The 11519-nt window shown below is 39.0% G+C and overlaps 1 protein-coding gene across 1 annotated transcript in view; it reads left to right on the plus strand.

Annotated features, from left to right (window-relative positions):
* Window positions 1-6468, plus strand: part of LOC145986585 (putative chitinase 10) — a 159233-nt gene extending 152765 nt beyond the window's left edge. Inside the window, exons 43-44 of the mRNA XM_083120757.1 lie at window positions 5079-5204; window positions 5855-6468. Coding sequence (XP_082976883.1) covers window positions 5079-5204; window positions 5855-6013 — 285 coding nt within the window. The 3' untranslated portion in view covers window positions 6014-6468. The remainder of the gene's footprint in view (window positions 1-5078; window positions 5205-5854) is intronic.
* Window positions 6469-11519: the final 5051 nt, after the last annotated feature.

Below are 11519 nucleotides of genomic sequence, written 5' to 3' on the forward strand. Positions count from 1 at the left end.
ATAAGAACAGTTCGTGAGCGCCGCATTCCACGTTGTTGGTTTTGTGTGGCACGTCTGAGTTTTGATAGTGTTTCACAGTAATCCTGCAATGTGATTGTTTTTCCCTGCTCCATGAAATCCATCAAAAACACACCTTGTTCATCCCAGAACACAGTTGTCATGACTTTTTGTGCAGATTGAGTTTCTTAAACTTTTTTGTCTTTGGTGCGTGTATTCTTCCTTCACTCCTTACATTCGAACCATACACTTCACACAATTCTCCATGAATTTCAGCAGAATTATGACCTTTGGCGTTAAGAAATCAAATCAGAGACTGTACTTCTTAACAGGCAGGATTGTGTTTTCGCACAACCATTTTAACACTCTCTAACTCACACGATAAGAAAAAGCTGACTAGCAAAAATATAATTGTTAGGTTGCCAATGGACCACTTCATGTTATTACACAGGCACGACTGGATCACTGTTGCCAGTCCCTTTTTATAAACAATCAGCCCTTTCTTTGACATGCACATAATGTGTTCAATATGCTGACCAATGCAGAAATTTATTTTATTTTAAAATATGAACTAAACATATAGTTTCAACCTTCTAGCAAGGTATTTTTCAGAGACTGTACCAAGTACAAGTGAATATACACAAAAATCACTCCCCTCCACAAACAAGATTATTAGAAAGTTGTTTTTTCCTGGAACATTCTAGGAGGTGGCCTTCCCTTGTCAACTGTACTTTCACCTGACAGGCGATTTAGCTAAACATTTCCTTTCATCTGGAAAGTGGTTGGACTTTTTATCTCATGCTCTTTTTCCTTATCCTTTCTTTCTTCATTCCTCTTCCTTCTTCTCTCCTCCTTCGCTCTTGTCCTTTCCACTCTTTCTAACACTTTCTTCCATTCTTTGTTTATCTTCAGTCCTCCATTCCAGTTCATTGCATCTTCTTCTCCTTTCTTCTCTATTTCCTTGGCCTCCTTCCATTTTCTCACTAGTACTCTCTACTCCCTTCCTATCTGCTTAGCCTCATCTCCTGGTTATCTCGTGTGTTTAAATATCACATTTTTCTCTCTCTTAAGTCGTACATCATCCTTATGTTGTTTCAACCTGTCTTTCAGCCTCTTTTTCGTTTCTCCTATGTACACACTCTGACATTCTTTACACTTCACTTCATAGATAATCCCTTCCTCTTCTCTGTTTTCCTTTTTCTTGTTTGCATTCTTCGCTATTCTTAAGATGCTTCGCCCTCCCTTCCCGTAAGTTTTAATGCCCGCTTTCCTAAGCACTTTGCATATCTTTTCTGTGGTCTTCCCCATACTACTTATTCCAAACAACCACTCTTTTTCTTTCTCTTCCTCTTCTCCCCTGACACTTTTCTCCCTCCTTCTGTTTATGTCCAGTCTATCCTCCTTCTCATAGCCATTCTTTTCCAGCTGTTTCCAAGGCTATTTATTTTGCCTTCTTTTTCACATTCTTTCGTGCATATTTTCTTGATTCTGTCCTCCATAATCTTTATAAAATTTATTTGTCACCTCACGTACATCACTTCTTTTGTGGCAGAATACCCCTGCTTCACACTTCTTCCCATGCCAAGTGGTTTCAATTTCTTGTCCTCTCTTCCTTATCATCAATATATCTAGGTAGCTTATCTTGTCTTCTTCTATTTCGAGTTCCAACAATATCCCTGTTTCTTCATCTTGTGTTTCTTTGACAAAACAATCGTCCACATATCTGCAAAACAGAATTATTTTTTCACCTCCTTTTTCGACCACTTTCTTTTCCCATTCATTCATAACAAATTCAGCCAATGCTGAGTTTAGGCTAGAACCTATATTCTGTCCTTCACTCATTAACATTATTTTATCCCCCATTTTACTGTTACCATTATTCCAAATGGTTTCCAGCACCTTCACTACCCTTTCACTATCCCATTCTCCTATAATTTCGTGACCCATTCTCTTTTTAACAATGTCCAAAATGTGTCCCCTCTTGATGCTTGGGAACATAATTTTCATGTCTAAGCTAAACATTGTCATCTTCATCTCATTCAACTTAAGTCCTTTTATGAGATTCACCTCTTGTTGACTGTTCCTCACTTCTCTGCTTTCTTGCTTTGTTACTAACACTTCAATAACTTTCTTTAATTTCTTTTTCAAGGGTTCCAAAATATTGTTTCTGCAGTCAATTACTGGTCTCAACTTTATCTCCTCTTTGTGTATCTTTGGCAAGCCTTTCAAACTTGGTAGTCTTCCTGTCTCCTTTATGCACTTCTTGAATGCTCTCCTTCTACAGTGTTGTATGACCTTTTCTCTTATACAGAGCATTCCCTGACATTCGCTACGAGAGACTGTGCGGCAAGCTGCCCGTCATGAGTGCTTGTCTTTCCCGGTGAACGGGTCCTCGACAGTCTGTAAAATTATCTATAAAAATTACAGTTTTAATATTGTGTACTAACCTTGACTACAGAAGGTGTTAAAAATGATGTCCCTCTGCTGCAACACATTCCTGGCATTCCTGACATTTACACGTGCAAGTTCGTCTACTGTAATTCTCCCGATTTCTCATACAATACTATCTTTTAACTCATTGATGGTGTGCGGATTGTCTTTGTACACTGTATTTTTTAGATTTCTCCATTTTTCTTTCCACTTTTATTCAGAACTGACCCTGTTGCTCTAAACTTTTTTTTACGAGGTTTAATATAGTGGTCCTATGTGGAACGGGAACACTAGGAAATTTTGTTGCAAAACGTGTCGCACTTCTCCATAATTCCTCTTTCCGAAGTAACACTTGACAAAATAAATCCTTTGTTGTAATGTAAACTTTTGTGGTGCCATATTAAGCCACAATCTTCAACACACGGACACAACACAACACAACTTCCGAGGGAGGATTATACTGGCGTCAGTCTGCAACGTCAACAGAAAGGGAAAGAGAGTGAAGGCAGGGAGAGCAAAAAAAACAAAAAAAAAACAGACTGTAGCGTGTGACTGTCGCGGACCCGTTCACCGGGAAATACAAGCGCTGATGCCGGGCCGCTTGCCACCGAGTCTCGTAGCAAATGTCAGGGAATGCTCTGTAGTTTGTTCTTCTTCTGTTCCACAAATCTCCTCATATCCATTCTATTTTAGATCTTCACACATCCTCTCGTACCATTCCCTTTCCATCACCACAATGGCTCCTCCTTTATCTGCCTGCTCTACCACCACATCATTTTTTTTCTTGATTTTCTTCATACCTTCACTTTCTTTTTGACTCAAATTATCTACTTTTCTTATTTCTTATTGAAGTGTTAGTAACACAGCAAGAAAGCAGAGAAGTGAGGAACAGTGAACAAGTGGTGAATCTCATAAAAGGACTTAAGTTGAATGAGATGAAGATGACAATGTTTAGCTTAGACATGAAAATTATGTTCCCAAGCATCAAGAGGGGACACATTTTGGACATTGTTAAAAAGAGAATGGGTCACGAAATTATAGGAGAATGGGATAGTGAAAGGGTAGTGAAGGTGCTGGAAACCATTTGGAATAATGGTAACAGTAAAATGGGGGATAAAATAATGTTAATGAGTGAAGGACAGAATATAGGTTCTAGCCTAAACTCAGCATTGGCTGAATTTGTTATGAATGAATGGGAAAAGAAAGTGGTCGAAAAAGGAGGTGAAAAAATAATTCTGTTTTGCAGATATGTGGACGATTGTTTTGTCAAAGAAACACAAGATGAAGAAACAGGGATATTGTTGGAACTCGAAATAGAAGAAGACAAGATAAGCTACCTAGATATATTGATGATAAGGAAGAGAGGACAAGAAATTGAAACCACTTGGCATGGGAAGAAGTGTGAAGCAGGGGTATTCTGCCACAAAAGAAGTGATGTACGTGAGGTGACAAATAAATTTTATAAAGATTATGGAGGACAGAATCAAGAAAATATGCACGAAAGAATGTGAAAAAGAAGGCAAAATAAATAGCCTTGGAAACAGCTGGAAAAGAATGGCTATGAGAAGGAGGATAGACTGGACATAAACAGAAGGAGGGAGAAAAGTGTCAGGGGAGAAGAGGAAGAGAAAGAAAAAGAGTGGTTGTTTGGAATAAGTAGTATGGGGAAGACCACAGAAAAGATATGCAAAGTGCTTAGGAAAGCGGGCATTAAAACTTACGGGAAGGGAGGGCGAAGCATCTTAAGAATAGCGAAGAATGCAAACAAGAAAAAGGAAAACAGAGAAGAGGAAGGGATTATCTATGAAGTGAAGTGTAAAGAATGTCAGAGTGTGTACATAGGAGAAACGAAAAAGAGGCTGAAAGACAGGTTGAAACAACATAAGGATGATGTACGACTTAAGAGAGAGAAAAATGTGATATTTAAACACACGAGATAACCAGGAGATGAGGCTAAGCAGATAGGAAGGGAGTAGAGAGTACTAGTGAGAAAATGGAAGGAGGCCAAGGAAATAGAGAAGAAAGGAGAAGAAGATGCAATGAACTGGAATGGAGGACTGAAGATAAACAAAGAATGGAAGAAAGTGTTAGAAAGAGTGGAAAGGACAAGAGCGAAGGAGGAGAGAAGAAGGAAGAGGAATGAAGAAAGAAAGGATAAGGAAAAAGAGCATGAGATAAAAAGTCCAACCACTTTCCAGATGAAAGGAAATGTTTAGCTAAATCGCCTGTCAGGTGAAAGTACAGTTGACAAGGGAAGGCCACCTGCTGTGTGTATATATATCGTCCTGTTGTGTACCTTGTTTCATTTGTAATTGGTACAGAGTCTGAAGACCTTGCTAGAAGGTTGAAACGTTACGTTTAGTTTATGTTTTAAAATGAAATAAATTTCTGCCTTGGTCAGCATATTGAGTTTTTCATATCATGGAAAGATGGCTTAATGGTGTTATAATCTGTTATATGCCTCTACCCAGTAACTTGGTGATGATGTTTCCTGGTAATCAAGAGTTTATAGGTGTGATTCGCCATAGCAGTCGACCATCTCATTTAGTTGCTCTGCTCTTGAGCATGTTATCAAAAGTAATCATTTCATATTCCTATTATGAATCGCAAATTCTTATTCTTATGTGCCTTATTTTTTCACTACCTTTTAGATATGTAATTTTGTCAAAAACAATGGTTGGCGAGTTGTCAGAGATCCACAAGGGAGAATAGGGCCCTATGCTTACAGAGGAAATCAGTGGGTATCTTATGATGATGTAGATGAAATAAGACGAAAAGTGAGTACAACTTCGTATATTTTTTAAAATTTAGTAAACATTCTCAGATAAAATTAATATTAAACAAATTTTCAATGAGACAATACTAACATATCCTCAGAATTGATGTTAGTTGATATTGAAAGAATGATGTGTTTGTTTTCAATATAACAAAATTTTTTAATCAAATGTTTTCCATTATTTTGCATTTTGTTTCTAGTTTTTGAGATTACATTGCAACACTGAGTGAATTAAAATTTCAGCCACTTTAAGTACTTTCTAATTATTGTTATATGTTCTAATAATCTGTAAATATTTAAAATTATGGCTTTGATAAACACATTGCACAAGGAAAAAACATAGTTTCCTAATTTATCATTCACATAATATATTTTCCTAACATAACATATCTATTATTGGATTTAACATGTAACTTATAGTTACAGTGGGAACCTGATTTTAATATTTGCAGATTTCACATTTTTCTACATTATATTTGTGGTCCCAATAGAGCAAAATACTTGTATTATAAAATTTTCCCACATTTTACATTTTCCAATAATTTAAGTTTCTCCACCCTGCTTACCTGAAAAACATAAAATGAAGGTTCCATTGTATTAAATAACTGTGGATATAATTATTTGATACTAATACAAGCTTCTTTACTTCAGGCAAAGTTCATCAAAGACATGAGTCTGGGTGGAGGTATGATTTGGGCCCTTGACTTGGACGATTTTAGAAACCATTGTAACTGTGGAACATCTCCTCTTCTTCAAACACTAAATGCAGAACTTAGAAGAAGAAAAAGCCATTCATCAAATTGTACCTAGTCAACATTTTCCTGTAGAATTTGTTAATACTTTAGTGTTTTTTAAAGAAAAACATATCAACTCCTGAATTAGTAGTTTATAGAATTTGGAGGCTTTGTACATGGTACAAGTTGTTAGTAAATTCACCAAAAGATTTTCCTCCTTTGGTGTCATGTTCATTGCTAAGTTTTTCTAAAAATATTTTTAAAGATATTGATTTTTTAAAAAAAATCTCTGTGAATGGATAATTTTCTGTAAGGAGAAGTTGCCAATTTGTTAGCGTTCTTAAAAGAAAGATCTCTTAGCTGTATATATTACAAGTGTAGTAGGGAGAAAAGTTTACACCAGGTGGCAGCAGAGACAGAACTTGAAGTGTGCCATGTGTGATTCTAATGTTCACTTTGTATCTTTTTTAACAAAATACAATGAAAAACTATTGTGTGTAATTATTACATGAGTAATAGAAGGTTCTATACAAATGTTTGTTTATTTATATATTCCCATTTATTGCACGGTTTAACCTCAAGTAGTAGAGAGCCTTACCTGCCTGTAAAGACACTCCGGAGGGGAACTTTTCATGGGATCGCTTTTAATAGTGACAATGCTGCCAGCTTAGGGGGAAAAATTCCAGAATTTCACTTCTAGCATTGGTCCTATGCATGCTAAATGGACCACATTTGCAGGTGAAACACAACGAAAGACCACTCTTTAGCGACACGTAATGCCCATCCCCCAATTTTGGTAGAAAAAACTGAAATTATGCAACATTTTCAAAAGTCTTAATACGTATATGGGAAATTTGGGCATTTTCCCCTGGACCCCTAATTGTTGCATGCTGTGAATGCGTTCTTTTGTACTTGATTACATGTAAAAGTGAAATATATCAGCAAAAAAGCAGTTGAGGGAAAACAAACATTTTCAATTTGCACTTGCTAATAATAAAAACAATGGTGTTTTGTAATTTGAGTATGTCATACTTTCATATGTATACAAATGAACAAAAAAGACACAACTGACATATCATGTATAGTTTTGATGAAATTGTGTGTTAATTGCTGTCACATGGTGGTGCTAATACACAGGGTCTCCAAGAGTGAATGGTAGGTTCATGAGATCTCTGTGAAGTATGTATTATTTGCAATGGATTGAAAGTGCTTTTATTTTATTCGGTCATTCAAAAATATTACGAACAATATTAATAAGTTTCAGTATGCATACCATTAACAGCACTACACACGTCATAGCAATATCCAATTTCGGTCCACAGTCTGGCAAGTACGTCTGAAGTAAAACTTGCAATTGCTTGTCTGATTCTTTCCTTGAGGTGGTCAAGATTATTGATTCTCTCACTGTAAACCTCATTTTTGACATAGCCCCAGAGGAAGAAGTCTAATGGAGTAAGATCAGGACTTCTTGCAGGCCACTTCTGCCAATCCACCATTCTGGAAATCGACTTTTCAACTCTCCTTGCACATGATTAGCAAAGTGGGATGGTACTTCATCTTGTTGAAAGAGGATCTGCAACTCGGTATCTTCCATTTCCTTGATTTGAGGAAACACAAAGTTCCGTAGCATGTTCATGTACGCAGTGGAGTAGATGTTAGTTTCAACAAAAAAAGAATGGGTCAAAAATGTTTGAAACTTTGACCTTAGGAGAATCTTGGATGTACTAATGTGTTACATGTGGATTTTCAGAGCCCCAAATTTGGCAATTGTGCCAATTTACACAACTGCAACTGCTCGCATGGAATGTGGCCTCATCCAAGAGAATATGTTCAATAAATTCTCTGTAGCATGCTAACGGCGAATTTAACCCTATGCTGCTTGTCCTGAGGTTTATTGCATGCAACAGTTGAATTTTATAGGCATGTAACCTCAATCTCTTCCACAGAACATCATACACAGTTGATTTTGGAAAATCTAACTGTTGCATCATTTTTTTCTGATATTCTAGGCTTTCCTGTTGTTATTCCTTTTTGCACACTGCGGTCTTCTGGACCTGTTTGTACAGATTACTTTTCCTTGGTAGACAAGGCTTAGCATTAACCTTTAGGAGGCCGATCGTCTCGATCCAGATGATCTCATGTAACCCTCGGGAGCCCGATCATCTCGATCGAGATGCTCTGTCAAGGTCATACTTTTTTCGTTATAACTTCTCTATTTTTTGCTAGAATTTCGATTTTCTTTTTTCATATTGTTGTTAACACATGTACCAGGTGGTTATAATTAAAGTGACGGTGTTCAGAGTGGTACAGCACGGGCTGTAATGAGAGTAGCAGTCTGAAACTTCGTAGATATGATAATGAAGCAATGCGCTCGCGAATTATGCAAAAAAAAAAAAAAAAAAAAAATAGTTCCAATTCTCGCCACCAGGGTAAAAAATGGCGCTGTAAGCAGTCAAAACGTGGAATTTTCCGTAACTCTGACGTCAAAGTCGGTGACATTGCCTAACCATTGTGTGAGCTCCCTGGTTGTTGTTGGTGACGCTTGTTGCTTTTTTTTCCTTTAGTGATGTGAATGTTCGCCGAACATTAAAAGTTTGATTTTTCCCGTGTAAAAAGCAATGGCTATTGCGAAGAAAGACCGTGCACTGCTAGTGAAGTTGTTTTACCAGAATGGGAGCAATAGTAACGCTGCACTGCGGAAATATCGCCAACAGAAAGGGCTGAGAAGAGGGCCCATGTCAATTAATGGGCTGAAGAAGATGATGAAGAAATTCGAGGAAACAGGTGAATTGGGTGTTGCACCAGGGAGAGGAAGGCGGCCCATCCCCGTGGAAGTTGTGGACGAAGTTGCTGTAGCTGTAGCTGACCGTGCAGCACATGCCTCAACTTCTGCAACCAGTGCTAGAGCTGTGGCACGTGAATTGTCACTCCCCTGGTCAACAGTTCGCAAGGTATTGCGGTGCATTTTACACTGGTATCCCTACAAGATTCAAATTGTGCACCAATTGAAACCCCAAGATATTCCACAACGCCGTGAGTTTGCCCATCGGTTTTTGGCACGCATGGAAGTGGATGACATGTGGCCGGGGAATATTCTGTGGACTGACGAGGCGCATTTTACTCTGGTCGGTACAGTGAATACTCAGAACGTCGCATATGGGGTTCCACTCGTCCACATGTTGTGCAGGAACAACCATTGCACTCAGTTTACATGACTGCATGGTGTGGGTTCACTAGCTCCTTCATTCTTGGTCCGTTTTTCTTTGAGGAGATGACACCTCGAGGGCCTGTTAGGTGTACAGTGACATCTGCACGTTATAGGGACCTCCTTGTGCAACACGTGATTCCAGCTTTGCAAGAACGGAACTGTGAACACACCACCATTTTCATGCAAGATGGGGCAACACCACATGTCGCTCGCCACGTGAAAGATTTGCTGCGAGAAACCTTCACTAATGACCGCATCATCTCTAGGCAGTTTCCAGATGATTGGCCTTCCAGATCCCCCGACCTTAATCCATGTGACTTCTGGCTGTGGGGATATTTAAAAGATCGTGTCTATCAGGGACATGTCCGGTCTCTGCCTGATCTGAAGGCTAGCATACAACGACATGTCGCTCAGATTTCACCAGACATGCTGCGAGCAACCGTCGACCATGCCGTGTTACGAATGCAGCATGTTGCTGAATTGGGAGGCCATATTGAACAGTTCTTGTAACCATAGTTCCTAATAAACATGCCAGAGCCATTGTTCTCATGTGTTTGATCTTTCCTGCCTTTTTCCTGTAACTATACCACGTTTTGACTGCTTACAGCGCCATTTTTTACCCTGGTGGCGAGAATTGGAACTATTTTTGTTTTTGCATAATTCGCGAGCGCATTGCTTCATTAGCATATCTACGAAGTTTCAGACTGCTACTCTCATTACAGCCCGTGCTGTACCACTCTGAACACCGTCACTTTAATTATAACCACCTTGTATTTAACAGAAATGATTGTCGCATGTTTTTTCTTTTCATGAAACTGGCAGAAAAAAGGCGACTTATTTTTTTACGTCTTCTTTCAAGGGAAAAATTTTCCCGACAAAGGAAGGCCGGCTTTGTTGTTCTAAAGCAATGCGTTTCCCTCATCCCTGAAAACTGCATTGGAAGGAAGTTTGTATATCGGTACCAGAGGTCAAAAGGAATGATCCGTGTGTGAGCAAGCGGGGGTTGGGAGTTGGGGAAGGGGGAAGAGGGGTTGTTGAAACTGCGTCGTAATAATGTAAGTTCGAGGCATGCTGAAGAAAAGCCTTTGTTCTTGAGCACAGTGTTTCACAAATGGCTACAAAGGTTACCCTGCATTGTCTAAAAATATAATTTGGAAGTAGCTGCAAGAATTGGCGTGCTTTTGTCACTCCGTTCTAGCTTTTCCTCCTGGAAGATTGTGCATACGTGAAAACTGAAGCTTGAGACAGTGGCACGCAGGCCTTTCGTTTCAGGGGTACAACTCGCGTTACATTGGTCATATGATAATGATGCAAATATGTTTCTGTTTCTTACATGCCAGTGATAATTTCTATGTGCATGTTGACCTTTTCACATCCTTTTTTTCGGGGGGTGGCATTTAAAAAAAATAAAAAAATGGGGGATTCCCCCTTCCCCTCCTCCATATATACGCCGAATGTGCATAAATTTTATATCCTCTGAATCTGTGATTCATTCCGTGTACAATGGTATATCATTCAACTCTCTAGGGCAATTAGCCTCTGAGCTACAGTCATTTCAATGTACCGCTGCATTTTGAAGCTTGAATCAGTGCTGACCATTCCTTTTGGGGATACAACTCGCGTTACATTGGTCATACGATAATAATGCAAATATTTTTGTGTTCCTTACATGTCAGCGATAATTTCCATGTGCATGTCGACAGTGTCATGTACTTTTTCTTGGGGGGAGGGGAGGAAATCCCCATTTTCCCCTGAAATTTTGAGTGTTCTCCCCCTCCCCCCACCACATATATGTCGAATTTGCCTTCTCTCTAGGGCAATTAGCCTCCGATCTACACTCATTTAATTGAAACTCCAAAAGGTTAAGAGGTCATAGTGTGGGGGCAAAGTGGAGGGCGGGGGGCAACTGCCCCACTAATCGCCACTGTCCTGATAACTTCCCAATATACATCAATAGCCAAGATGCATTCAGAGGCTCCTTTCCATCCCACAGGCTAGGGGCAGAAGAAACCTCCAACTGTTACTATTCTCAGGAAAGAAGTCTGCAAAATATGCAACTGCCACCCCAGCAGTGGCTGACATGGGGGAATGCTCTCTTCCCAGTTAAGAAAATTTTCAAAAAGCATCCCCTCAGCTAGGATAATGTGTAGAAGCATCCCCTCCACCTACTTCAGTGTCTCCATGTTGAGGAAGCCATTTTTCAAAGTGAGCATCAGGATGCACCAAATATTAGCATAACCTAAATTACAAATATGCAGAGGATCCATATGGATTTCGTCCGGTCATCGGGAGACGCGGCGATGACAAAGCAAAATAATACAAATATTGCTTTTTGAATTTTTTCAGAGAAGAAGTAAAAAATGTCAGAATATTC

This window comes from Lepisma saccharinum, chromosome 4 (genome assembly GCF_977018435.1).
Source record: "Lepisma saccharinum chromosome 4, izLepSacc3.1, whole genome shotgun sequence".
Lineage (NCBI taxonomy): Eukaryota > Metazoa > Arthropoda > Insecta > Zygentoma > Lepismatidae > Lepisma > Lepisma saccharinum.